The following is a 27,730-nucleotide window of genomic DNA, read 5'->3' on the forward strand; positions in this document are numbered from 1 at the left end:
GGAGGGAGAGAGAGAGAGAGAGAGAGAGAGAGAGAGAGAGAGAGAGAGAGAGAGAGAGAGAGAATATGAATGTTGGGACACACAGCTCTAAATGGAATGTTTCTACCAAATCCCTCAGGGAAACCGTGGAAGAGGAGACAAAAGAGTGTGAGAGCCAGAGGGAATGGAGGACACCAGGAGAACAAGAAGAAGGTCCCCTAAGTTAACAAGGAAAACTCACTGAGAATGAAGCAGCAAGCACAGGGCCTACAGTATTCTCCACCAGGCCTGTCTTCTGTGTATATATTATAGCTTTCGGATTAGTGTATCTTTTTATAGGGCCCCTGAATTGTGAGTGAGTGGCTCTCTGATTCTTGTGCTTTGTCTTGGGCTCTTTTCTTTTTTTAAAAGGTTGTCTTGTCCAACTTTTACACAATGGGTTTTGCTTTATGTTATTATAGTTTATTTTGTTATGTATTATTGCTATATCTGAGAAGCTAGTTCTTTTCTAATGAGAGACAGAAATGGATTGACCCTTGATGAGAAGCAGGGTAGGGAGGTCCTGGGAGAAGCAGAGGGAGGGGAAACTGTCATCAGGATACAGTGTATGAGGAAAGAATCTATTTTCAATATAAAGGGAAAATAATTGCATACCTAATGTAGTAAGACCTCAGTCTCTACTTATTAATTAAACTGGACAATTTTCCCAGTCCATATCTTTTCTCTGTGAACTCTGAGTGTACCATTACTGGCAAAGCAGCTTGGACCCACATCATGCTTCATCCTTGTTATAGAATGCTGCTTACATAAACCAAATCAGGGCTAGAAAGAATATTTTCTTCTCAGGGTATTCATACTCTAGAAAGCCTAGTTTTTTTGTCTTGTTTTATTTTGTTTTGTTGTTGTTATTTTGTCTTGTTTGTTTTGGTTTTGCTTTGTTTGCTTGGCTGTTTTTGTTTTGTTTGTTGTTTTTTGTTTGTTTTTGGTTTTGCTTTGTTTGCTTGACTGTTTTTGTTTTGTTTGTTTTGTTGTTGTTGTTTTCTTTGTTTTGGCTTTGTTTTGTTTGCTTGGCTGTTTTGTTTTGTTTTTGGTACCATCCTGGCTCTTTATTATTGCTCCAAACTACAATTCCTTGTTTTCACAAAATTAATTCTTCTTTTCTGGCTTTTAATGTGATTTGAGAACACAGAATACCACCAGAAACCCAAACACAGTGTATTAATGGACGTCTGGTCATTTTACATTCCCAGAAAAGAGTTCAACTAAAGGACTGGGACTTCTCTCTTATTCTGCCACCATTCCATTTTACCTCAATATCAGTCTGGATGACCTATCCAACATTTTAATCTTGGAGTTTATAGACTTACACAAATCATGTTAACTTCAATTCCACAAGCCATTAGCCATTCATATCCTTGGTCACCCTTCCTACTTCACTGTCATCTGGAGTGGCTCTACCTCAGAGGTATCACACCCTCTACCTCACGTGCTGGCTCCAGTCTCTGGGCCTGTTGCTTCTGTTCTTGTACTTCTTTCCATCTCATGAGGATTCAGCTCCCGTTATGCTTTGCTACATTTTTCCTTTCTTGGTGAATTCGTCTTGACGCTTCTGATGCAACATCTGCTCCTATAGTTTCTACAAGGGCATCTACACCTAAACTCTTGTTCCCTGAGTTCTAGAGTCAAGTTTAATACGCTACTGAGCCCCAGGCAGCTCTGCCAAGTGTGTCACATTCAGTTAAATACAGGTTAGCACGTATTCTTTACTCCGTACACTCTAGTTCTAGATAATCATGCCATGAAGTATCCTTTTATCAAGGTTAGAATCCTCACATGCACAACTGGACAATGTTTCTCAGCATCAGCAGCAGAGCCATCTATATTCTGCCTATATGAGCAACAACAGAAATCTGAAACCCTGGCCATGATAAGATGCTTGAATCTCACTCAGAAGGGGAAATACAATAGTAATCTGAAGTGGATGGATGGAGGGAACTGTTTGGAAAAGTGTATGGGGAGTGGAACTTGGAGTGGGGATCAGTTGTAGGGACAGCTGTGGAGAGCTGTCCCAGAAAGTGAAATGAAGTCATCAGGAGGGAGTGAGGGGGGAGGGATGGGAGGTCATCTCCAGGACTTGTCAGAGATCTGGGATGGTGGAGGCTCCAGGGAGTATATGAGGGTGACTCTAGTTGAGATCCCAGGCAGTGAGTGAGATGGAGCTGGAAGTAGCCACCTCCTGTAGCCTAGCAGGACTCTGAGTGGATGGAAAAGGACAGCAACCCACCCACAAAACTTTCAACCCAAAATTTGTCCTTCCTAGAAGTGCAGGGACAAAGATGGAGCAGAGACTGATGGAAAGACTGACTGATGTTTGGCCCAGTTTGAGACCTATCCCATGGGCAAGAACCAGTCCCTAACACTAGTAATGATACTCTGTTATGCTTGCTTAAAGATAACTCTTGTTATGCTTGGAGCCTTGCATAACTGTCCTCTGTGAGGCTTCCCCCAGCAGCTGACCAAAATAGATGCAGATACCCACAGCTAAACATTAGACAGAGCTTGGGAAGTCTTGTGGAAGAGTTGGGGGGAAAGATTGAGGGACATGGAGGAGATAGGAACTCCACAGGAAAATCAACAGAGTCAACTAACCTTTACATTTGGGGGCTCTCAGAGACTGAACCACCAATCAACGAGCATGCAAGGATACAGAGGCTGACCTAGCACCACCCTTCCCAACCCCTACTTCTGCACAAATACGTAGAAGATGTACAGTTTGATCTTCATGCGAGTCCCTCAATAACTGGAGCATGGGTTTACCCTGACTCTATTGCCTGACTGTTCCTCTAATTGGGCTACCTTGTCTGGCCTCAGTGAGAGAATGTGCCTAGTCCCACAGTGACTTGAAGTGCCAGGGTAGGATGATTCCCAGGAGGGACCTCCCCCTTGTCAGAAGAGAAGAGGAGAGGAGAGGAGAGGAGAGGAGAGGAGAGGAGAGGAGAGGAGAGGAGAGGAGAGGAGAGGAGAGAAGGAGAGATGGGGGTAGGGGCTGTGTTGGGGGCTAGCTGGAAGGATGCAGGCTTTAAGTGGGATATAAAATGTATAAATAAATTAATGAAAAAATTTCTGGGCCTCAAACAGTATGACCTCTTGGTGTCACTACAAAAATCTTCACTGGTACCACATCATCTAATATACTGCATTTCCTCTCCGATGCAGTGCACATAATCAGTAAATGTCAATCATTTTTATATCATAGGAAACAGAAGTATTCATCTTCTCACAACAGCACATAAAAGATCAGATCTGTGTGTATCTGTGAGTGGAGTAAATATATGTTCCTGTGTGTGCGTGTGTGTGTGTGTGTGTGTGTGTGTGTGTGTAAAGGGGGTTCAGAGGTCAGTATTGGGTAGTTTCTTCAATTGCTCTCCACCTTATTCTTTGAGACAGGTTCTCTAACAGAGCCTAGAAATTAATGATGCATCTGGGCTTTCTGCCCGTTGAGTTCCAGGGATCTGTCCCTAACTCTCGGGTTATAGATATGTACCACTGTGTTTGGCTTTTGCAGGGCTAATGATGTGTGGATACTATCAAAATGCATTATGTACATGTATGGAAATGTCATAATGAAGCCTGCCATAATGTACAATTAATATATGCTAATAAAAACTTAAGAAATTATGTATTTTTACTGATAGCATGCAGTGAATAAGGCACTTCAAAAATGGCAATTCATTGGAGAGCAAAAAGCAACCTTAAAAGTATAATATGTAAACTATGTTCACAATATATTATCATTACATAGAAATCTATGCATAGCAAATTTGAGAAGGCAGATAGTTAGAGACTGTAAAAGGTGCCTCTGAGCTGCTGTGGGAAAATAAAGCTAAAAATGGCGGCCCATTTTTGTATTCTATTCCAATTTCACATAGAGGTTCAGTGTTGCATTAGCAATAATTCCAAGACCGAGCAGAATGATTCAAAGAGAAGGAGAAGCTCTTATTCTTAGTAAATCAAATATTCAGAATAGTTTAGTTATATTTAAGAACCACTATGTAGGGTTATGTGGGGTCCTGCGTCTGCTTTGCCATAGGGGTTGGGCCACTTGGGGAGGCAGGACATGGGGAGTTTGATTGCACTCACCCTGGCGTCAGGTGGGTGTCAGGCTATGGACATCGAGGGTGGCGTGAGCCCAGTCTGAGGTCCTGAGGACTGCCAGAGCTGGCAGAGAGGCCGGGGCTCTCTGGTTCTCAGGCTCTTGGGCACCCAGGCACCACTCGGGGTGCAGAAGAACTGAGAACCAAGTGGGGGCACATGGACTGGATCTAGCCTGGGGCGGAAGGGGATAGGGGAAACAGCACCAGCTCAGTGCCTAGGGGATGAGAGTCCTTGGTTTTTCTGTAGGCTCCTTGGCTTGGTAGTCGTGGCTGGGGGCACAGAGAGGCATTCCATGGGAGATTAGATGGCCAGCTCTTTAGGTGAAAGTCTTCCCCATTGCTTCCCATGGAAGATCCCGATTAAAAGAGACAGCCCATGGCTTTAAAGCATTTATTGTCATGGCAGAGAGTGGATGAGTAAAACTGTACCCCAGTTTCTCAGGACAGACCAGAGGTTAAACACATTTTAGAGGGAGGAGTGTCTAGGAAGGAAAGTTTAATTGGCTAAGCCCTTCAGGCCTTTAGGTACCTCATTAAAATGGAGATCTGTCTTGAGGCTCTGTGACCACAGGTCATGTCCTCTAGTCCTCTACCAGTAGACAGGCTTGGGGCATTACCCTACATGACTGATGGCCACAAATCTATGCAGGGCTGCAGCCTCCTGTCAGGAGCCTGGTGTCTGGGAGGGTGGCAAAACACCTTCCATTCCCCAGGGTCACCAGGGTTTCTAGCCCGTGCTCAGCCAGGGACCAGGATGCCTTTCACGGTCTTACATCACTACTCCCTTTAGCACCACTGTCTTGATTGCTAAGTGCTTATGACCACTTCAGGGCCAAGTTTGGGTAACACTACCATGTTCCTTGATACAAAACCAGAATTTCTTGTCACCTGTCCTTAAAATTAAAAAGTACTTTTCTCAATCAGCCACAGATTTTAGGAAAACAATGCAACAAATTCATGCTATTATGTGTGGCTAACTGAAACTTAATCATATCAGAAACACTTGCAAAGGAGATATTCATTGTGTGAGTCATGTGCCTCATGATAAGTTTCATGGTATGTTAAAGTGGCTTCTGTATCAGTAAGGAGGATTATTCATGCTAGGGAAATTCCTTGGTAAATTCCTCTGCTTCGTGGATTCATTATGTGTCAGTTTTCCATTATAGAGACCACAGACTTTGTGGTTATTTTCTTTCTTATAATAACCATCAATATTTCTGGTAATTGGATGAAGGTTACAGTTTACCATTTAAGTGTTGTCATGATACTTTTATCTATTTTCACATAATCTATCTTCCTGATGGTGCAGGTTTGAATTCATAGGATGACATTACTCAACACAGAGTGCTATGAACATAGTATCACTTATCAAATGGCTGGGAAATGAAGAAATGATGTGTAGGCAACCAGAGAACTAACTCACACAATGTAATACACTCTGAAATTAGGGCCGAGGATAAAGGAGTCTGAGTCTCCCTATTTAGGTGCCTGGCTGAGGAATGAGTGGGTTTTCCATTTTGTTAGAAGCCAAGCATTCTCCATGTGAAAAGGTGAGGAAATGACAACTTGGACAATGTTGGAGTCCTCTAACCAGAAGTGGTAGCTCCTTACACAGGGACATAGGTAGCAATGTTAAGGAGGAAAATAAGCTTTGGAAGACATTGCGCGAGAGTCTGTGTATGGACTCAACATAGAAATTGTTCTTCCAGGGTAGTTTATTGCTATTCCCTCATAACACAAATTACAAAGAGCAGAGCATGGCTGCAAGAAACAACAGACAAACAACAACAATAAATAAATTTAAAATAAAACAAGAGAGAAGATTTGGCATGGGGAAAGCCTGGGTGGCCAAGAGAACATATGTAGTATCTGACTCTCTTACTAGTTGCTTGCACATTTAAATCTAGTGTGCTCTTTTACTTGCTTGGTCAACACTACAGTAGATATTATAGGGTTTTTCCCCCTAAACAATATCTAAAGATGATCTACAATTATGATCAATTCTTCTGCCCTAAGGGGACAGTCCAGGTCAATAACACCAAGTTTACCTTTCATACAACGTTTCCCTTCTTGGATTGCCTTACATAGGTATTTATGAACTCAGTTTCTAAAGAGGAATGATGTTATGCTTGCTGGGAGGAATCAGTGTGTCACACACTTTACCACTAAAACCCTAATGTGAACCCCACATAAAAAGTGTCCCTAATGAGAAAACCTGTTCATCAGTGGGCCCTGAATTTTCTCATCACACAGATGAACATTATGCTTTGGGTCACATGTGGCAAACCATTAGGATAGTTATATTTAAGACAGCTAAGAATCAACTTCATATATTTAAGTTCTTGAAGAGCATTAATAATTGGGGTATTCCAAATGATTCTTCAAGGATAGAAATCAATAGAGGATTGAACTATTTCACGAGGGCAAATAGAAGGTGTGGAAAATGTTTCATACATGATGAAGGAAATAAGGGAGCAGGAGTCGGGAAGGATGAGAAGAAAGAGAGGATGGTATCAGTAAAGAACAGGGATGTTCTATGAAGTATTTGGACTCTCAGGTTGGCACAGTAGAAATACAGTCTTGAAAGCATACTCACTTCTTGCTACTATCATGCATGTATGTGGCCAGCAAACTTATCAAAGGAGGCAGCATTCATCCACTCATGCAAGGCTGTGTGTATCTATCCATTCATTCATTCACCCCCCCTAGTTTTTATTGACTTCCTCCTCTGAGTTTCTGAGCTTTCAAGACACTGGGGTGGGGGGGTGAGGGTGGGAAAGTGATACCTGCTGTTATCAAAAATGCATTTTGATCACGGGAGCCCAGTTGACAAAAACAGGCACCAACCTGAGAGACAGTCAAAGGGGTCAAGATGAAGACCAGTACTCAGCAAAACATGGAGCTATACCAGGCTTCTAAGAGTCTCCCACTTGGAGACTTGAGGGTGGGAGTTGGAAGGCAAGAACTGGCTTTTGAGTGAAAAGAAATGCAAATTTCTGTAAGCTATCAGCTAGTTAGTTCAGGTATTTTTTTCAAGTCTCTTCCACTGACCATTTTGCTTGTTTTGTTTTTGTTTGTTTATTTTTGTTTGTCTTGTTTGTTTTGTCTTGCTATTTCGTTAATTATTGCTCTGGTGATGTGCTGAACCTCTGCTCAAGGAGTGATTGCTGAGACCCAATGTGTGCTTGGCACCAGGAGGACTGTGAAAGGAGATCAAATCAGGGAAGTGATTCTACAGTTGCAACAACATACAGGCTGAGAAACAGTGCTCAGTAACTTTTAGCAAGAGTTGGTTTTTAGTGTCAGTGTCCCTATCCTCATGGGTCACATACCTGAGACTTGGCCACCAGAGTTCCCAGAATCTCTTCACAAAGGAGGAGGCATCACATATTGCCACTAGATGGCGCCCACTATTTTCAATTTTTAAGAAAGAAAAAAAGCCTCTTTTCTATATAATAGCCATATTCAAGTAAAAGACTGTTACTTATCATCACTATTTAAGAAACTATGATTAATTTGATAATAATTTCATCACAATATGAATTAAAACCATCATAAACCCTCATGTGGGGTACATTTGGGCCAGTTTAAAAAATATTAAGTCTGTTTTCCTTTATGTAAGAAAAAGAATTTTAAATACATTCATCAAAACAGAATATTAATAGGATTAAAATAGCTGATAAAAGTATATTATGAAATAATATTACACATATCCTAAATAATTTGGCAAAATTAATTTTAATATATAGAATTTTTGTTTTCAGAACTGTCTCATTGCACTACTTAACAAACATGATTTAAAATCTATTTTTAAACTTTTACTAGTTTGTTGCAATTGTATACATCAAAACTATTGTAAACTGAAAAGTGGGACAGTAATGTCTGAACTAATGCCTGTATTTAGTTATAGTCCAAATAAAATTTAATATGTATAGCTTTACATAATTTGATTAATAAAATTCATGTGCAGGACATATGTTTTAGTATATGATTTCAAAATGTTATACACATTTTTAAAGGAACGAATATGAGGTGTTCTCATTTACCCAATGAAAGTCGCTTGTAATACTCAAATAATGTTTATGTGGAATAAAATATTTCTACTGAAAGTATAAATAGAGTTCTGTAATGAACACAGCTTACATTTTCCAACAGTAGACTTGCAAATAGAATAAGGCACAATAATAAAGTCAGGGAGCACACAGAACACCTTAAAAAAGCACCATGTCCTGAATGAATATGTAACAACTACTTTGGAAAGAAACTGAAAAGTCACAGGTTTATTGTACAAACAGAATGGTGTATAAAACCTAAGTGCCCCTGCCACACCAGCACAAAAAATTAAGTGTGTGCTGCTCATCTGACTACTGTTATGTTTCTTTCATTTTCAAATGTTTTAAAGTAGGACTGACTCACCTTGATATTCTCCAGGGTGTTCTTCCTCATGTCTATAAGCCTTCTGAACCTCCTCTCCTCATCGAAGATCCTCTCTTCACAGTGCTGTTTCTCTTGTACAAGGTGGTCATACACACCATGCACATGTTCCCTGTCAAATCGCAGCTTTATGAACTCATCCCTGTGGGAAAAGAGTTTCACATGTGGGCTCAGTGGTTGCAAAAGGGAAAACACTAACCCTTACACAGCATCAGCAAGTGAGTAAGACAAGTGTCAACAATAAACAAACTAGGAAAGTAACAGCTAATGCTGAGCTGTGATCAGAACATACAATAATCACTGAAGAACTGTACTGTCATAGAGACTTTTGTTAGGTCATGGCAATGGCACAAGCACTTAATATAAAACCCGAATAAGATTGGCATCCAATATAGGTCTATATAGATTTAGCATAACTCATACAATTTTAAGTTTATATCTTTCAGACCCATACTATTGTTTCAGATATTAATATTTTAAGCAATGTGTTTTCTTGCTTTCTTACGTGATATAATAAAGGCAAATTAGCCACTTGGAGATAATAGCTAAATGACCATGATCATGTTGAAAAAACATCATTAAATAAAGACCTGTTGGGTAGACTGACTTGACTCCACTAAACATCTGGTGTTGGACTCTGAATGACTGATTGTTTAATTGCTTTTATTTGTATGCCTGTGTATGTGTGCATGTGCATGCATCCATGGGTGTGTATGTGCGTTTGTGTGATGTACATGGATGTGAATGAAAGCTTTTGTGTGGAGTCAGAGGCTCTCCTGCAGTAAGACTTGGAATTGAACTTGGGCTGTGAAGTATGCACAGCAAGCATAGCAAGTGTTTTACCCATTAAGGTATCTCCAAGGACCACTTTTATTATCCCATATGCTGTGGTGTGTGTGTGTGTGTGTGTGTGTGTGTGTGTGTGTGTGTGTATTCCTAATGTGATAAGTCAATATTCTTATAATCAGCATGTAAGCATAATGTTTAACAGGAGACAGAATCAACATGAATACAGGAGGAGAACATGAGTGGGTACCACATGAGAGCACATGAACCCTGTGTGAGCCTGCAAACACCATCACAGAGGAGCCCAGGACTGTTTTCACTGAGAGCATCCCTTGTTCATGAGGTGAGCTCACAAGAGGGCACTGAAAAGGGGAGATGTGAATAGATGATAAAGGGTTCTATAGAATATCTGTTTCTAAATTCTTCCCTCAAAACTGTTAGAGGACAACCATGAATTATTAAACATGGCTCACAAACATTAACAATGTGTTGATTTAACAAAAGATATTATTGATACTAGCGAGAGAATGTTTACATATATGGTAAAAGCAAACAATTACCAGTTATTAAAATAAGAATAAACTCAGAGAGAAATAAAGAGTGAAAGCAACTTCTAATTATACTTATAGAAACAAAAATTATTAAATATCATGTGTCATCACATAAATTTGATAAAATTCTGAAGAAAAATGGGAACTATCATAAGAATAAATTTTAAATATGAAAATCTGATTTTATGAATCTCATGTTAAGTAGGATGATTATTTTGACAAAACTTACTGCAGCTTCTCAAGTTTATCTTCATAATTTGTCCTTTCCAGATTCATTATCTTTATCTCCTTACTCAGCTCGATGCTTTTCTCGTGGAGAACAACTGTTTTGCCTCTAGCTACCTCTATTTCTTGATGAATTATTGAGCCTCTTCCCTGCAAAAAGTTTCAAAGAAGACTTAGATTTTCAAGTCTTTGGAATTCAGAGATCTAGTTGCATAGACTCTACAGACAGTAAAAGAGTAGCAATTCCCTAGTTGGGCAATGACGGAAGCTTGTGCTTCTCACTCCTGGGAGACACTTCCTGAAAGGATAGAAACACATCTTTTCCTTTTTGCTTTCCCACCTGCTTAGACAGCAACCTTTCTTCAATCCACAAGTCCTAAAACATACACGAATATTCTGGTGTACACACACACACACACACACACACACACACACACACAAAATAGAAATGGCCAGGTGGCTAAGTAAACACAGATGTTCTTCTTATATGTCAAATAACAACACAAAACAGCATTTCAACAGCAAAAATTTCCCCTGGTGATTCTGGGAAATTAATTCTATGTTGAGATGTTTCTTAGGTGAGCTGATCTCCAATAGGGTGTTGTATGATTAAGAAACCTAGACTCAATGTAATTACCACCAACAAAAACATAGTTAACATACTTACCCTAGCAAAATAGACGGGTGTGTTATGTTACTGCCCGAAGCTGACTAAATTAAAGTATTTGCATGAGTGACCAAAATGAGAAAGTTGAGAAGCAAGTGGCTTGAGACATCTCAATGAAGATGTCTTCTAAAACATCTTTCTAATAAATGACTTAAAAGTTTAAAATTGTGTATTGTAATTAAATTATAATCTTTAAAAAATAACCTATACTGCCAAATCGTACATCCTTATTATAATTTATTAATGATTAAAGTTTCTGCATCTGAGTATACTTTCTAGTTGAAAAGCAAATTTCGGATAAATGATGGTTTCATAAGTTTAAAAAATCAGATTACTAGACTTAGGGCTAACACTTTTATAACCATTCCTTTCTTCCTTTCCCTTCCTGTCTCCGCTCCTTTGCCGTCTCAGTCCTCTCTGTTTTTTTCCCTCCCATTTTAGGTCACTCACATACAATGGAATGGAACGAGTAGCTTACACACAGTGGTCATTTACTCCTTCCAGCAAAATGGGCTGACAAGTTCAGGAATAAAGGGCAAGCAGATTTGGTGTCTGCCGAGGGCTTTTTTTTTTTTTCAAAGATGATCTCTGTTTGTTCCATGCTCACATGGGGAAAGGAGTGAGTTTGGACTCCATGAATGGTTTTTAAAGGCATTGGTCCCAGTCACAAGGATGGGGTTCTTGTCATCAAGGACAAGATGATTTCACCTGCTCAGCTAGCTAAGGGCCTCTGGGTTCTCTAAACAACCTCCAAAAGCAGAGACTGTTCTGAAGGAAGAATTATAGGAGGACAGCAGCATTCTTTTGCTCTTTCCCATTGGGCCTCTCTTCCCCCCCTCACCCCCCCTCGCTGTTTCATCTTTCTTTGCTTCACTGCTTCCTTGAAGCTGCAAGGAGAGGTCAGTATGTGATTAAAGAGAGTTGCAGATTCTTGCATAAACCCAGTGTGATTTTTGTGTTGTTTGGAATGTTTTCCTGCTAGAGATGGCATGCCTTATAGACTAGAACAGTGGGAAAAAGAGACTACATGAATGCAGGGTGCCTGTGTGTGTGTGTGTGTGTGTGTGTGTGTATGACATGTGTATGTACGTGTATGTGAGAACAATTCAAGACACAGGCATCTCCCCACAATTACATATGATAAGTTTTCATTGATGTAAGAAATAAAAATTGAAAACTGAAATTTTCACCTCGGTTTTTGTGAGTTTCTTTTGGCTTTTCTTGCTCTTTTTTCGTAATTTTTTCTTCGTTGCATCTACTCTTTTTTTAACACGTTCTTTCCTCTTCCGTATGTCAAGTAGCATCTAGAAGACACTCTGATTTTATGTAACATTTTTGATTCACTGGTTTAGATAAACTGTATACAGTAACTATCTTAATAATCTTATTGTCTGTTTTAACATATGAAAGGAAAGGATCACTGCCTATAAGTTCTAGGCTATTACAACACAAATCTTAAATTCTGTTTGAATGATCTACATCATGGAAAGTCTATCTGTTTCAGTTAAATAAGCAAAAAGATGAGCATATATAGAAATAATATTTTATATATTAGATATTTAATACACAAATATATTTCTATTAAATATATAAAATGCCTTAAATATTTTATATATATTAAGTATTCAAGATATAACTGAAGCTCTAAATACAAATGGTCAGAAACCATTATCAAAAAGAAAACACACAAATGCTTATTCATTCCCAGACTGGGTGTTAAATGGCTAATTCTTTCCATTTATTGCCTATTAAAACATAAAATAAGAAATGATTGGTGAGCAATGAGAAGACAAAAAACCATGACTATTAGAATATGAAAGGAAAACAAAAATCATTAAAGGTTGGTGGAATTCATTATTATACAACACAAATTAGACAATGACATTGAGACATTTGAGATAATTAATAATGTCCCACCATCAATGCAAGAGAAATTCATTATTAAAACCACTTAACCCTCTCAGTTTAGTACTGGTTATGTGTTTTTCATGTATGTCGAGTGGGATCCCTTTCAGAAGCCTCCATTTGCTCAATGTGGTTAGACTCATGTTTTCTGTAGTTTATAATACAAGGAAACTTTCTTGCATTTTTCATAGAGAGACTTTGAAAGTCAAGATAAATACTTATAACAGTGAAAGGACAATATAAAACCACCTGTCTCCATTTAAGGAACAGACTATAAAATCCAGGAACAAGTTCATAAAACCTGTTCCCAAAGAACAACCTGGGAATAACCACAGAGAATATCTTATCTCAGGATAGGCTACCTGTGCTAGGCAGCCCTATCTCATCCTGTGACATAAGAATGCAGACTGCTGACTACCTGGCACAAACCAATCAGAAGCCAACCCCTGTGAACCCCTTCCCTCAGCACCCATCAATAAAATTTTAGATTACCTAATCCTTCTAGAAATTTCCCCTAATTTCCTTTAAGAAGGCCTGTGTGCCTTTGTCTAGGGTTGCCATTTTAAAGAATAGTTGACCCCTGAATGCTGCTGGTTGATTCTGAAATAAATGTTCTTCATTGTGCATACTATCTGAGTTTGGGGTCTTCCTTCAGTGAGTTTTGGAACCTTACAAAATGAATACCTTGTAACTCACATTTTAACAATAAAAACATTTTGAAAATTGTTAATACCCAAAGGTCCAAAGTTACAGCAAAGAAAAAACAATGTTGCCAAATTGCCCCAAGTCTATGTGTGTCCTCCCTGCAGAGAAAGACAAGAATTCATTGCTCTTACCACACCCTCCAGCTCTCTGAAAGATAAATGATAGCATGTACACATATTTTTATGATTTTTCCCTTTGGGAAGGGCCAGTAATATCAGTTACTGACATAAACTTGCAGTTTTGAAGATATTTTATCCATATTTGCTTTATTTTTCACCCTAGCTGTCTTAACTTTTCTATGCACCAAAAACTTACCTGTAAAATGTTAGAATACTTCATGTTTTATAATCAAGTCAACATAATCTTTTAGCATCTCATTAAGAAGCAGTGGAGATTGAATCAAGTGCTTTGTGCTGGGCAGTCTCACCAGGCCAGTCACTGCTCACTCAGTTTCAAAACAGTTTGGTCTAAGTATAGTGTAAGATAGATTATACAGTGGGCCTTGACAGTTCTTAAATGAATTGATAATGATGTGATCATGAAAGAGTAACAACTTGGACGGTTTGTGATTTTCCTATACAAAAACACATATATATGTATATATGTGTGTGTGTGTGTGTGTGTGTGTATGTCTTCACATACTTTATTTAGTAACCGATATGTCCCCAAAAGTAGATGATTAGTTATGAATCAATTTTTATGTAATGAATTACTGTAAATGCTTACATCTAAGTGTTGTTTGTGAAGGTACCTTATTCTCACAGCTTCTTCCTCTAATTCTTGCAGTGGTTCCTCTACTTCCAACAAAGCCATATGATAGAGCGCTTTTCTTCTTAAAAACTCCTGCATCTCAACAAACTGAGACTCTTCAATGGCGTACAGCCTTTTCTGCCAACAGAGATTGTAAACCGTTCAGTCATTTATTGTTAATTATACACACTTTTATTAAAAAGGATTCAGTGCCATCATTTGAAAATCAAATACTACAGTCTCCAATAGAAAAGCAAGAGGCAAGATTATGGTATTTTAAACAGCACATATCGATGAAAAAAATAAATGGGCAAGAAAGATCTGACATTGTCAAGTACCTGTTAGAGACCAGTAAGTTCAAGCACATACTTGATAATTGTAAGTGACCAACGAGCAGGGAAGTTATAAGAAAATATAAAGCAGATATGACTTGGCTGACTACAAAAATATTGAAGAAAAATCATAAAAAACTACAGAAGAAGTCCCTCTTTATAGAGTTAGATTAAGAATGCAGACAATTTCACATCACATTGTTGAGGTTTGATTTTTACTATGTATTATAATTCTAATACTGATCTCTGAGATCTGGTTGCACCAGGGATGAGAGAATCTACAAGTAGACCCAAGTGACTCTATGTAACCTTGACCCTTAAGTTATCTCTGATTGGAGAATAAAGATGTCTATAGCCAATAGTTGGGCAGAAGAGAAACAGGCAAAGATTTGGTTCCCAGAGGAGTTGGGATCTAAGGCAGGGACCACAAGGAAAGCGAGAAGATGGACAGAGGAGAGGATGTCATGGGGTAGTAATCTTGAAAACATGGCCATGAGGGCTCATCAACTGGAGTTAAGAGCTGCCCAGACAGAGCATGACAATGTATAATTTGGGTTTATTGATGGGGAACTAGATTTTAATACCTTTGAGGGTAGCTGTCTTAATCTCCAACACTAGTGCTGATTAAGGGTTATTATAAATATAAAGTTGTATGTCTTTTATCTGGGATCTGAGTAACCAAAGGCAGGGTAGAAATCCCCGATTGAGATTAAATGTTTTCTACATCAAATGAGTATGGTCTCTTTTGTCTTGTGAGTTTAATTTTCCTATTTTAACAATCTCAACTTCACATATACATATTTCTGAAGGGAAAGCCTTCTGGAACAGATTAGAGTATCAAAGCTTGGTTCCAAAAGATAAACAAGATTGAAAAACACAACTTGGGTTGGCTAGTTATTGTACTTCCATTCCAAAGACCTGCTATAGAAATATCATAGCACATTTTTTTTCAGGGTTAAATAAAGAGATTCCATTGAAAGACACTAAAAGTAAAGAAAATGTAACATCATCAGAAAGCAAACTAAGGAGTTAGACAGTTTGGAATAAGAGTCTACTGCCCTTTCACTAGACTGGCAGAAATTCCCATTAAGCCACAAAATGAGATATGTGCATGGGAGGTCAGTTTCTTTATGCATGATCAGGCGCTCTAGTTGTACACAGAGGCCAACTGTCATCAGCTAAGGAGAGAAAAGTGCTGGCTTGCAAACCAAGCAGTGACAAAAGATGCCTCATTACAGGCAAATTTAAAATGCTAAGTAAAATGCAAATTAAAGGAAGAAGAAAACAGAAGCCAAATTAGTATTACCTGAATCTCAAGGCCTGCAGCTATGTCACTTCTCATGAGCCTCTTCAGGAATTCTTCTCTACTCTGTATGTCAAAAAGTTATCAAATGAAGACTTTATTCTCAGAATATATAAAAATAAAAGTTTTAGCTGCAGTTACTAATACAAGATACAGTTTATTTGTATAGGAATAAAGAGCAAATTAGTCATTACATGTGCATATTATAACTATTTTTAAAGATATTAATATTATTTGAGACAAAGCACTTAAATGTTATATAGGAAACAGCAAGATTTAGTTTTATCTAGGTTGTATCTTATAGTTCAGACCGAAAATAAAGTCAAAGAGTAAAACCTAAATTATCTTTGACTTCTTTTCTTCCAGAAAAATGGATTCTTTTTAGTACCACGTTCCAGCATAAATACTATGAATGTTCAAAGCAAAATAGATATAATCATGTGTGGTCCATGCACGGTGTTATTATAACTTCCAATTGACTAGAGAAATTTCTTTATTTTTCAAGAAAAATACATTCTTTGAGAATTAGTAGTCAAAAGGGGTAGAAATCATCTTTCCTTTGTCCCCTGGATAATGATCTTAATTATTCAGTCTGGCTTTGAAATGACACAAACCAGCATCAGAAGTCGTTCTGTAGATCCATCTGCCTTGTGATTACACTGCAGTCCAATATCTGAGAGTTAAGCTGGCGTACCTTCAGGCTGCTCTCCAGATTGAAAAGAGACACTCAAGTTTGCAAAGAGGAATCACAGGTTCTTATCAGTTTATGATGTCCCCCACTTCTTTGCTGACACCATAGTTATATCTGGTCTACAGGGGCAATAAGGAGAAGTAAGCACACTGGTTCACCTTCCAGCCCTTCCTTTACCCAGGCAGCAACGAGAATTAAGATTATTTATCCAAGCAGCAGAGTATTCCTGTTATAGTTGGTAAGGCTAGTGCTAGTGCTTGTGCTCACATTCTTTGAATCCAGGTTCCATGTCATTAATGCTTCATACAAGCTTCCACTATTTGTTGCTTGTTAACTTGTATTAATAACAAATTGATTGAAAAACAAAACAAAACAAAAGTAACTAACACAAAAGTGCCTCAATTTCACCTCCCATTGCTGTGATCAGGTACCCTGACAAATGTGTGCTAAAGGACAAAGGATTTATTTGGTTCACAGTTTGAAGTTAGAGTCCACCGTTGGTGGAGAGTCAAGGTGGAAGAACTTGAGCAGCTGGTCACACTACTCTGACAGTCAAGGGCAAAGACCAATGAATTAATGTACCACACTAGAGACCAGCTCATGTTCTTGCTTTCTCACAGTTCAGGAATGTTGGCACCAACAGTGGGGAGGTCTTCCTACCTCATTTAACTTAATCAAGTTACTCCTCCCCTGACAGGCTCAGAGGCCAACCTGATGGAGCAGACCAGTCTCTCCCTGAGACTCTTTGCCCAGATGATTCTAGATCATGTTAAATCATTTGAAATTGCTATCTGTACAAAACTCTATTATCAGTGGAGGAATCCATAGTCCCACAAGTTTCTTTCCAGAGCCCAAGAGAGATTTCCCAGTCTTTCTGCCTTGCTTCTTCCAAATTCTATTTATTCAGACTGGTCTCCATGAGAGAAAGCATCTAGTTCTGACAGGGCAGCTAAAGTCATACTTTACTCAAGCTGTAAGAATCCTCCACCCATCATAATCCTTACAGAAAAACAAATGGACCACAGGTCCCTTCACAATAACCTAAAGGTTGGATGCTTCTTGGATGGACTGCTGCCATTGCCCAAATAGAGCCTAAAGGACACAAAAAACAAATAAGATGAGCCTCCAATGACCAGAGCTAAAGCTATAAGGTATCACAAAAGAATAGGGTGACTCCTCTTGACAGCTTATATTCCCAGGATGTGTCCCTGAAGGTAGATTGTGGGTTGCAGGTCAGTATATGGTACACTGAGAAATTGTGTACACCAAACTGTAGGAGCACAAGAGGAATAAGCAAGACTACACATGCACACACATGCATGAGAGCGTGCGTGCGTACACACACACACACACACACACACACACACACACGAGAATTCGAGCAGAGAAAGACAGAGACAGAGACAGAGACAGGCAGAGATATGTGATATAGTTCCTTCAGTCTTCTTAGTCAGCACCATATAGGACCAGCAAGCAAGCATGGGCCTTCAGATTTGTTCCAGGTTGGAGTAAGTTTCCAAGAGGGACTTTCTGAGTATCAGTTCTCAGGACTAAGCTGTACAAGGAAGGAGGATGACTTTAAGCAAGGAAAGGAATCTATGCAGTTCCACCCAATGCACGGTGGAACTGCATAGAGAAACGGTGCCCTCAACAGGCAAGCATCACTTTAACTATGACTAGAGAGGCTAAAATAGAAATGTGCCTAATGTGTGTGATCATCTTACCATAACTTCGTAACTAAATATGTAAAATAGCTACTATAACCTATTTTCTTTTTCTTTGGAAAACTGTGACAAATACTTAAATAGTCTAAAAACTTAAAGCTGGCAGCTTCCATGTCCAAAAGTTTTGCCCATGGCTGGCTAAGTTGGCGTGCTAATTCACACAGCCTGATGACTCTAAGGGACTTCATCCTGATGGTTTGGCCTCCTAATGGTTTCTAGATTCTTAAAACCCTACAAAGTGATATGCAGTTTCATGTAGAGCCACCAGTTTTCTTTTGCCTATCTCCTCGACAAGCAACTATACCAGGCTGTCTCTGAAGCAATCTGTCTTGGCAGATCATGGTTCGGGAGCCTATATTAGAGGTGGTTGAGAGGTGAGACTTGGAGTGAAGATATGTCAGTCTGATAGTAACTCCATAGTGGGCTATGAGATGGAATACACCCTGCAAAGTCATGGGCTCTGCAGAGGTGCTCCCGTAATTGTGTACCATGAATCAAGTAGCTGTTGAGGACAAACCCCGGAGGGAATGAGCACAGATTACTAGGAGGCTGGATTAACACAAGGCCCAATATGGGAGCTGCTTCCTCAACTCTGTTGCACCATTGCTGGAAAGGCTCAAAGACAGGAGCTGGGCATGACAGAGACTGCAGTAGTTGTGAAACACTTTGCTGTTTTAACATTTATTGGACACCCTTTTGGAGACTGTGCTAATTTTACATGTGTTTTATGGGTAAAGGAGTCTTTGCTTAGTTGTATGGCTGGATGTTCATGGAAATTCATGCATATTGGAACTGTGTAGCGCAGTGGTTCTGAACCTTCCTAATGCTGCGACTCTTGCTCCCCCAACCATAAAATTGTTTTCATTACTACTTCATAACTGCAATTTTGTTACTATTATGAATCATAATGTAAACATCTGATATGCAGGATATCTGATATGCAACCCCTGTGAAAGGGTCATTCAGCTTCTAAAGGCGTCATGACCCACAAGTTGAGAACCAATGGTATAAATTAAGGAGTGGCTGGAGGCCCATCCACTACAGTTAATGTGGTACATTGTAGATGGTGCGCTTGTGTGTGTGTGTGTGTGTGTGTGTGTGTGTGTGTGTGTACGGTTGGTAAAGATCTTTTCCCAATCTGTTGGTTGTCATTTTGTCCTATTGATAGTGTCCTTTGCCTTATAGAAGCTTTGCAATTTCATGACATCCGATTTCTTGATTGTTGGTCTTAGAGCATAAGCCATTGGTGTTCTGTTGAGGAAAATTTCCCCTGTGCCCATGTGTTTGAGGCTCTGCCCACCTTCTCTTCCATTAGTTTCAGTGTATTTGGTTTTATGTGGAGGTCCTTGATCCACATGAACTTGAGCTTTGTACAAAAAGATAAGAATGGATCAATTTTCATCTTTGTACATGCTGATTGCCAATTGAACCAACTTCATTTGTTGAATATGCTGTCTTTTTTTCCACTGGATGGTTTTAGCTCATTTGCCAAAGATCAAGTGACCATAGGTTTGTGGGTTCATTTCTGGGTCTTCAGTTCTATTCCATTGCCCTTCCTGCCTATCTCTGTACCAATACCATGCAGGTTTTTTTTTTTTTAATCACTATTGCTCTGTAATACAGCTTGAGGTCAGGGATGGTGATTCCCCCGAAGTTCTTTTATTGTTGAGAGTAGTTTTCGCTGTCCTGTTTTTGTTTTTGTTTTGTTTTTTTTGTTTTTTTTTGTTATTCCAGAGGAATTTGCAAATTGCTCTTTCTAACTTCATGAAGAATTGAGTTGGAATTTTGATGGAGATTGCATTGAATCTGTAGAATGCTTTTAGCATATGGCCATTTTTACTATACTAATCTTGCCAATCCACGAGCATGGGAGATATTTCCGTTATCTGAGATCTTCTTCGATTTCTTTCTTCAGAGACTTGAAGTTCTTCTCATACAGGTCTTTCACTTTCTTGGTTACATTCACATCAAGGTATTTTATATTATTTGTGACTATTGTGAAGGGTGTCGTTTCCCTAATTTCTTTTTCAGCTTGTTTATTCATTAAGTAGAGGAAGGCTACTGATTTGTTTGAGTTAATTTTATATCCAGCCACTTTGCTGAAGTTGTTTATCAGGTTTAGGAGTTCTCTGGTGGAAGTTTTGAGGTCACTTAAGTATATGATCATATCATCTGCAAATAGTGATATTCTGACTTTTTCCTTTCAAATTTGTATCCCTTTGACTTCCTTTTGTTGTCTCATTGCTCTGGCTAGGACTTCCAGTACTATATTGAATAGATAGGGAGAGAATAGGCAGCCTTGTCTAGTCCCTGATTTTAGTGTGATTGCTTCAAATTTCTCTCCATTTAGTTTGCTTTGGCACCTGATATCTGTCTAGAAAATTATCCTTTTCATCCATACTTTCCAGATTTGTTGAGTTTGCTTTTGTAGTAGGATCTGATGATTTTTTGAATTTCCTCAATTTCTGTTGTTATGTCTCTCTTTTCATTTCTGATTTTGTTAATTTAGATATTGTCTCTGTGCCCTCTGGTTAGTCTGGCTAAGGGTTTATCTATCTTGTGAATTTTCTCAAAGAACCAGCTCCTGGTTTTGTTGATTCTTTGTATAGTTCTTTTTGTTTCTACTTGGCTGATTTCAGCCCTGAGTTTGATTACTTCCTGCCATCTACTCCTCTAGGGTGTATTTGTTTCCTTTTATTCTAGTACTTTCAGGTGTACTATCAAACTGGTATGTGTATGCTCTCTCTAGTTTCTTTTTGAAGGCACTTAGAGCTGTGAGTTTTCCTCTTATTGCTGATTTCACTGTGTCCCATAAGTTTTGGTATGTTGTGCCTTCATTTTCATTAAATTCTAAAAATTCTTTAATTTCTTTATTTCTTCCTTGACCAAGTTTATCGCTTTCTGTTGTTTTTGTTGTTATTAAAACCAGTCTTAGTTTGTGGTGATCCGATATAATTCAAGGGATTATTTGAATCTTCTTGTTTTTGTTAAGACCTTTTTTGTGACCAATTATATGGTCAATTTTGAAGAAGGTACTATAAGGTACTGAAAAGAAGGTATATTCTTTTGTTTTAGAATGTTCTACAGATATCTATTAAATCCATTTTGTTCATAACTTCTGTTAGTTTCACTGTGTCTCTGTTTATTTTCTGTTTCAATGATCTGTCCATTGTAGGGTGTTGAAGTCTCCCACTATTATTGTGTCAGGTGCAGTGTGTGTTTTGAGCTTTAGAAAAGTTTCTTTTATGAATGTGGGTGCCCTTGCATTTGGAGCATAGATGTTCAGAATTGAGAGTTCATGTTGGTAGATTTTTCCCTTGATAAGTATGAAGTGTACTTCCTTATCTGTTTTGATAACTTTTGTTTGAAAGTTGATTTTATTCTATATTAGAATGGCTACTCCAGCTTGTTTCTTGGGACCATTTGCTTGGAAATATTTTTCCAGCTTTTTATCCTGAGGTAGTGTCTGTCGTTGTCACTGAGGTGCATTTTCTGTATGCAGTAAAATTCTGGGTCCTGTTTATGTATCCAGTCTGTTAGTCTGTGTCTTTTAGTTAGGAAATTGAGTCCACTGATGTTAATAAAGGGTAAGGAAAAGTGGTTGTTGCTTCCTGTTATTTTTGTTGTTAGAGGTGGAGTTATGTTTGTGTGGATATCTTCTTTTGTGTTTGTAGAAAGAAGATTACTTTCTTGCTTTTTCTTGGGAGTAATTTTCCTCCTTGTGTTAGAGTTTTCCATCTATTATCCTGTGAAGAGCTGAATTTGTGGAAAGATACTGTATAAATTTGGTTTTGTCATGGAATATCTTGGTTTCACCATCTATAGTGATTGAGAGTTTTGCTGGGTATAGTAATCTGGGCTGGCAATTGTGTTCTCTTAGGGTCTGTATGATGTCTGTCCAGGATCTTCTGGTTTTTATAGTCTCTGGTGAGAAATCTGGTGTAATTCTTATAGGTCTGCCTTTATATGTTACTTTACTATTTTCCCTTACTGCTTTTAGTATTTTTTCTTTGTTTTGTGCATTTTGTATTTTGATTATTATGTTATGAGAGGCATTTCTCTTCTGGTCTAGTCTGTTTGGAGTTCTGTAGGCTTCTTGTATGTTCATGGACATCTCTTTCTTTAGGTTAAAGAAGTTTTCTCCTATAATTTTGTTCAAGATATTTACTGGCCTTTTAAGTTGGGAATCTTCACTCTCTTCTATACCTATTATATCCTTAGGTTTGGTCTTCTCGTTGAGTCCTGGATTTCCTGGATGTTTTGAATTATGAGATTTTTGCATTTTGCATTTTCTTTGACCATTGTGTCAATGTTTTTTATGGTACCTTCTGCACTTGAGATTTTCTCTTCTCTCTCTTGCATTCTCTTGGTGATGCTTGCATATACGACTCCTGATCTCTTTCCTAGGTTTTCTATCTCCAGGATTGTCTCCCTGTGTGTTTTCTTTATTGTTTCTATTTCCATTTTTAGGTCCTGGATGGTTTTGTTTAATTCCTTCACCTGTTTGGTTGGTTGTGTTTTCCTGTAATACTTTAAGGAATTTTTTATTTCCTCTTTAAGGGCTTCTACCTATTTACCTGTGTTCTCCTGTATTTCTTTAAGGGAGTTATTTATGTTCTTCTTAAAGTCCTCTATCATTATCATGAGAAGTGATTTTAAATCTGAATCTTGTTTTTCTGGTGTGGTGGGGTATCCTGGACTTGTTCTGGTGGGAGAACTGATGATGCTAAGTAGCCTTGATTTCTGTTGCTTATGTTCTTATGCTTGCCACTCACCATCTGGTTATTTCTAGTGCTACGTGCCCTTGCTGTCTCTGACTGGAGCCTGTCCTTCCTGTGATCCTGTTTCAGAACTCCTCAGAGTCCAGCTGGCTCTGCGATCCTGTGATTCTGGGATCCTGTGCTCCTGAGATCCTGGGTGTGTCGGAGCTCATGGGATTCAAACTGCCTCTGGGATCCTGAAATTCTGCTTTGACTAAGCTCCTGAGATCCTGTTGTGTCAGATCTCCTGGGAGTCAAAATTTCTCTGGGTGTTGTGGGACTGGGTGTGAAGCCAGCGACCAAAGTCTGCTCAGGGCACAGGCTCAGACCAGAAGGAACCTGTGCCATTGGCTGGAGCAGCAAATACTCTTAATCATTTGCCTCAGTCCACCCCTCCCATTCACCTCTTTTTTTAATGTTGAAGACCACGACTGGGAAAGGCTCAGAGTTTTATACATAAGGGCCTTTTGTGGTCCTCGTCACACATCAACTAAATAAACCAAAACATTTGCAAGGTGGTCTCTTGTCTGTACCCATCATCCCCTGCTTTGAACTCGGATTTAGGACATGTTGCTGACTGCACACATGTCCCTGTGTTCTTTGGCAGCTGGAGGAAAGTAGAGCTTTCTCAGTAGAGGGCAGTGGAGGGCCAAACAAGGGCTCGTCTCAGCAAGGGGCTCTAACCTTCCTCCTATGCGTAATTGGCATTTTATTCTTCTTTCTAGGATCCTGGGTCCTTTGAGGTTCTTTGCCCATAATCTACATTTTACCACCCTTGTGTTTGGCCAGAGTTAGCAGAAAGCTGGTGCTGTGCCCTCCTCAGAGACGCTAGCTCAGGGCAGTGAGGTCTCTGTTGTGGGACAGCAGTTCCTTTTGTGTGTCACCTCTCCAGGTACTTTCACATGGCTTCAGTCAGTGACTGTACCTACTTTCACAATTATTGAGTTCTTCAGAGAAGGGGTCAGAGAAGCTTCTGATAAAGGGTGAGAGAGTAAGTAAATATTTTAAGCTGAGCAGGCCACAAGGCCTCTGTTACAGCTGTTTCATTCTGATTTTGGAGAAAAGAAATAAGGAGATCCAATGACCACTTCAAAGAGCATGTAAGGAGACTTGGTTTCAAAAGAAATGGCAGCCTCTGGGCCTCTGCCAAGAGTTCACCACGGACCAACTTGCTGCCTGGTTTTAGCAGCCAGAAACCAGAAGGTGGCAGCAGAGAGCTGTGATACTGCTGGAAACAGCTGTTCCAGAATAAAGACAGTGTAGTGTTGTCTTCAAACTGAAAGGGGAAGGAAATACTCACCATAAACAAAACTCAGTTTAGAATCCGAAAGCCAGCCTCCATGTACCGAAGAGTGACAGATAGGAGCTAAGAGGAACGTCCAAGTCAGGTTTGAAATCAATTCGAGATTTATGTAAACAACCAAACCAAACCAAACCACAGCAAAGCAAACCAAACCAAACCAAGACAGAGCTGCCTCTGACTGTACTTGGTCAGGATGCTTCAAGGTGGATATGACCTCAGTATAAAGTCTGGTGATGGCCCAAACAGGCTCTCCCTAAATACGATATTGAGAATATTCTTAAAGTTTATTAGTCTGAAGTTCTCAGGTCTCAGTTGAGTATAGCAACACTGATATTTAACCTCTGTGTAGATAATATGTAATACTGTTTATTTAAGTTGGAGCCTGATATATGACGTATTCTAAAAAGAAACAGGGAGAAACATAAAGAACATTCCATAGTGTGGGGTCACCTTTGCTGTTCAGGTTTAAAAAGATATTTAATGATACAGATATTTAGCTGTTGGATCTGTTTGCTTACAAATGGGATTTTGCTTACAAAAACTGTTTTGCTTACGAAAGTGTCAGAGAGTAAACGATACATTGTAAACAATAATAACTGTTTGCTGAAACCATTGAAAAACTATTCATTTGGGTAAATAATAAAAGCTATCTTTTCTTCCTACAATGTTTTTATAGGAAAGAAGAGCTTACTATCCAAATGCACATATGTGAAAAACTAGTTTTTGATAATGGTACTGCAATATTATAACACTTGATGTGTTATGTGATATAGCTACTGAGTGACTCTCAGGCAGGCAAAAACACAACTCAGATACAAGTTTGGATGTTTACATTGGTTAATTCACTGTCATGACGAAGATGCACTACCTACTTCTTGTCTCATGTTCTATAGCTTGTGAATCATACCCTACAGTCTCAGAAGGTAGCTCTTCCCTGAATAGGCTGGTTACTGCTACTGAAGCTTGGAAAACTGAGGTCAGATCATCTCATATAGCTGGAAATTTCTGGGAGTTGTTTGATATTTTTGGTTATTCATGATTTACTACTGCCCAGAACATGCATGGCATTTTACTGTAAGTTACAAGAAATTCTACCTCTATAGTGAGCTAGACCATTTCTCAGAAATAACCCAAAAGTGACATGGTTGTAATCATATTCTGGATATCAGAGTTTCTGCGTTAGTTTCAGCACATCATGACAACACATCTTAAAATACAGCTACAAAAAAAAAAAACTTGGTGGGGATCATGATTCAGTGACAGAGTGCTTTCCAGAATGAACAGGCTCACAGGTGAAATCACCAGCACCACACTCTGGATGCAGTCAGACATTCAGTAATATGGTGGCCAGCATCCTGTTCATGTGTCCTCCAGGTCAGAAACTTGGGACTGACATTGAAGCACATGGCAGGAGGTGTCCACTAATGGGTTATCGTTCAAATAGGAATGACTTGAAGAATGTCCCGTGAACATCGGATTCTGTAGCACTGTTGCCTAGAAGGTTCCTCATACTAATTTGCAGGCTGATGAGGCACACCATATTGGTTTGTTATAGAGGCTCTAAAGTCTTAGAATCTTCCCTAGCTAACATACAAGTTATGTGTACATGAGAAAACTCAATCAAGTTCCACACTCCTGCGTCTGGAAGGTTACAGCTGTTCTCAGCATAAGGTAGATAAAATGCTGATCAGTGAATTGCACCACCCCAGTCCTTTGTAGAGATATGATTTTTCTTCTTGTATGTTAGATGGTGTTTTAAAAGAACAGTAATACTAGAGCTTAGAATATGCCTCACTTGATAGGGAGGTCGCCTAGTATGTGTGAAGTCCTGGGTTAAATATCAAACACCACTCCTATTCCCACACACATCTAAGTCACATGGCTGAAATGATGTTTTCCTTTTGTGGTGTGTATTGTACAGTGTAGGTGGGTGTTCATATCCACGTGATGCACCTTCCTGTGGAGACAAGTGGCTTTTCTCAGTCACTTCACCTTTATTTTCCTTTTCTTTTTCTTCTTCTTCCTCCTCCTCCTCCTCCTCCTCCTCCTCCTCCTCCTCATTTTTTTTGAGATAAGGTCTCCCACAGGACCTGAAGTCAGTGAAGTCAGTCCATCCACTTGGGTAGACTGGCTAGCTAATACACTCCAGGTATCCATCTGTCTTTGAACCCCCAAGGAATGGGTTTATACTGCATCCAGTTTTAACATGTGTTCTTGGGATTTGAACTCTGGTCTCTGGGCTTGTGTAGCAGGCATTTTATTGGACTCTTGGGAGATTCTTAACCCTTAAGCTAATCTGACTACTGAGGAAGATTAACTCAAGGCAACTCAGGTTAATCACTCCTTTTGCACAGTTAAGAGGTGACCAATGATAACTGACCTTGAATTTTCTTCTCACTTCCGCTAGTTTATCCTCCAGCTCCTCTGTTTTGTGTTTAGCTAGATGGTAAACAGCCCCAGTGTGATAAGCCTGCTTGTAGAGCTGTTTGAGGTAATTGTTATTCTTTATCTTCATCTCCACAAATGAGTGGATTTCTTCCTCAAGTTCTGTTTTTTTCTTTATACTATAAAAAAGCAAAAAATTAATAGTTATTCTTAGAGAATATATACATTTGCTTGACAATTATATTTACTACTAATAACAAATTATACTTTATGTTGCCAAAATCACAAAATGACCAAGGAGTGAAGTCAAATCTGAATATATACCCGTGTCTAAGGTATTTGTTTGTATTCCTGTTGGTTTGTACTAAGCTGTAGGCTATGCTCAGTCTCAGAAGCCATAATAGCCTATGGGAAAGGCTTAGCTTTCAGAAGCAACCTGTTGTCAACACCTGTGCAGGCATCTTCAGGTCTATTGCCACCTGGGAATCATAGTGCCAATGTGAAATGCCTTCTTGGACTCCCCTCTATCACCTTTTTGAAAAATAAATAATGTTTATTGGTTAATTGGGAATCTCATATAATATACCTCAATCACACTTACCTACCAGTCTTCCCATGGCCACACCTGTCCCCTGTGACCATGCCCCCATAAAAAGAGAGGAAAGTTAATAAAAACAAGCTCATTTTGTGTTTTCTGGAGCATGCTTAAGATCCTAGTGGCAGGCCCCTCAAGGGAGGATGAGATTTTCTCCTCCATGAGCTGAGGAGAGCTGTGTGGTAGCCTGAGAGAGGCAGGGCCAGCTGTTCTATGCACAAGGAGATTAACATGGATCCAGATAGTAGCCCATACCATGGACATCTGTGTGTGCTTCTGTGATAACAGGAGCCACAGACATCCACCCAGCCCTTGGCCAATCTGGACTGAAGACCCACTCATGGTTCTCAGCAGCTGCAAGATCACAAGCATCAACATGACCTGAGGTGGTTACACATGCCACTTTCATGAGGATAGCCCCCTAAAATGCCACAGGTGGCAAAGTTGGAGGACTTCACCTAGACATCAGGCCATTGAACAG

General features: G+C 39.2%; 1 protein-coding gene across 1 annotated transcript in view; it reads right to left on the reverse strand.

The window, feature by feature from the left end:
* Positions 1–27,730, reverse strand: part of Ccdc178 (coiled-coil domain containing 178) — a 298,089-nt gene that overhangs the window by 190,637 nt on the left and 79,722 nt on the right. Inside the window, exons 13-18 of the mRNA XM_028774890.1 lie at positions 26,650–26,833; positions 15,795–15,857; positions 14,133–14,294; positions 11,987–12,100; positions 10,134–10,279; positions 8,550–8,709 (exon numbers count right to left, since the gene is read on the reverse strand). Coding sequence (XP_028630723.1) covers positions 8,550–8,709; positions 10,134–10,279; positions 11,987–12,100; positions 14,133–14,294; positions 15,795–15,857; positions 26,650–26,833 — 829 coding nt within the window. The remainder of the gene's footprint in view (positions 1–8,549; positions 8,710–10,133; positions 10,280–11,986; positions 12,101–14,132; positions 14,295–15,794; positions 15,858–26,649; positions 26,834–27,730) is intronic.

The sequence above is a fragment of the Grammomys surdaster genome, unplaced genomic scaffold (assembly GCF_004785775.1).
Source record: "Grammomys surdaster isolate TR1022 unplaced genomic scaffold, NIH_TR_1.0 243, whole genome shotgun sequence".
NCBI lineage: Eukaryota > Metazoa > Chordata > Mammalia > Rodentia > Muridae > Grammomys > Grammomys surdaster.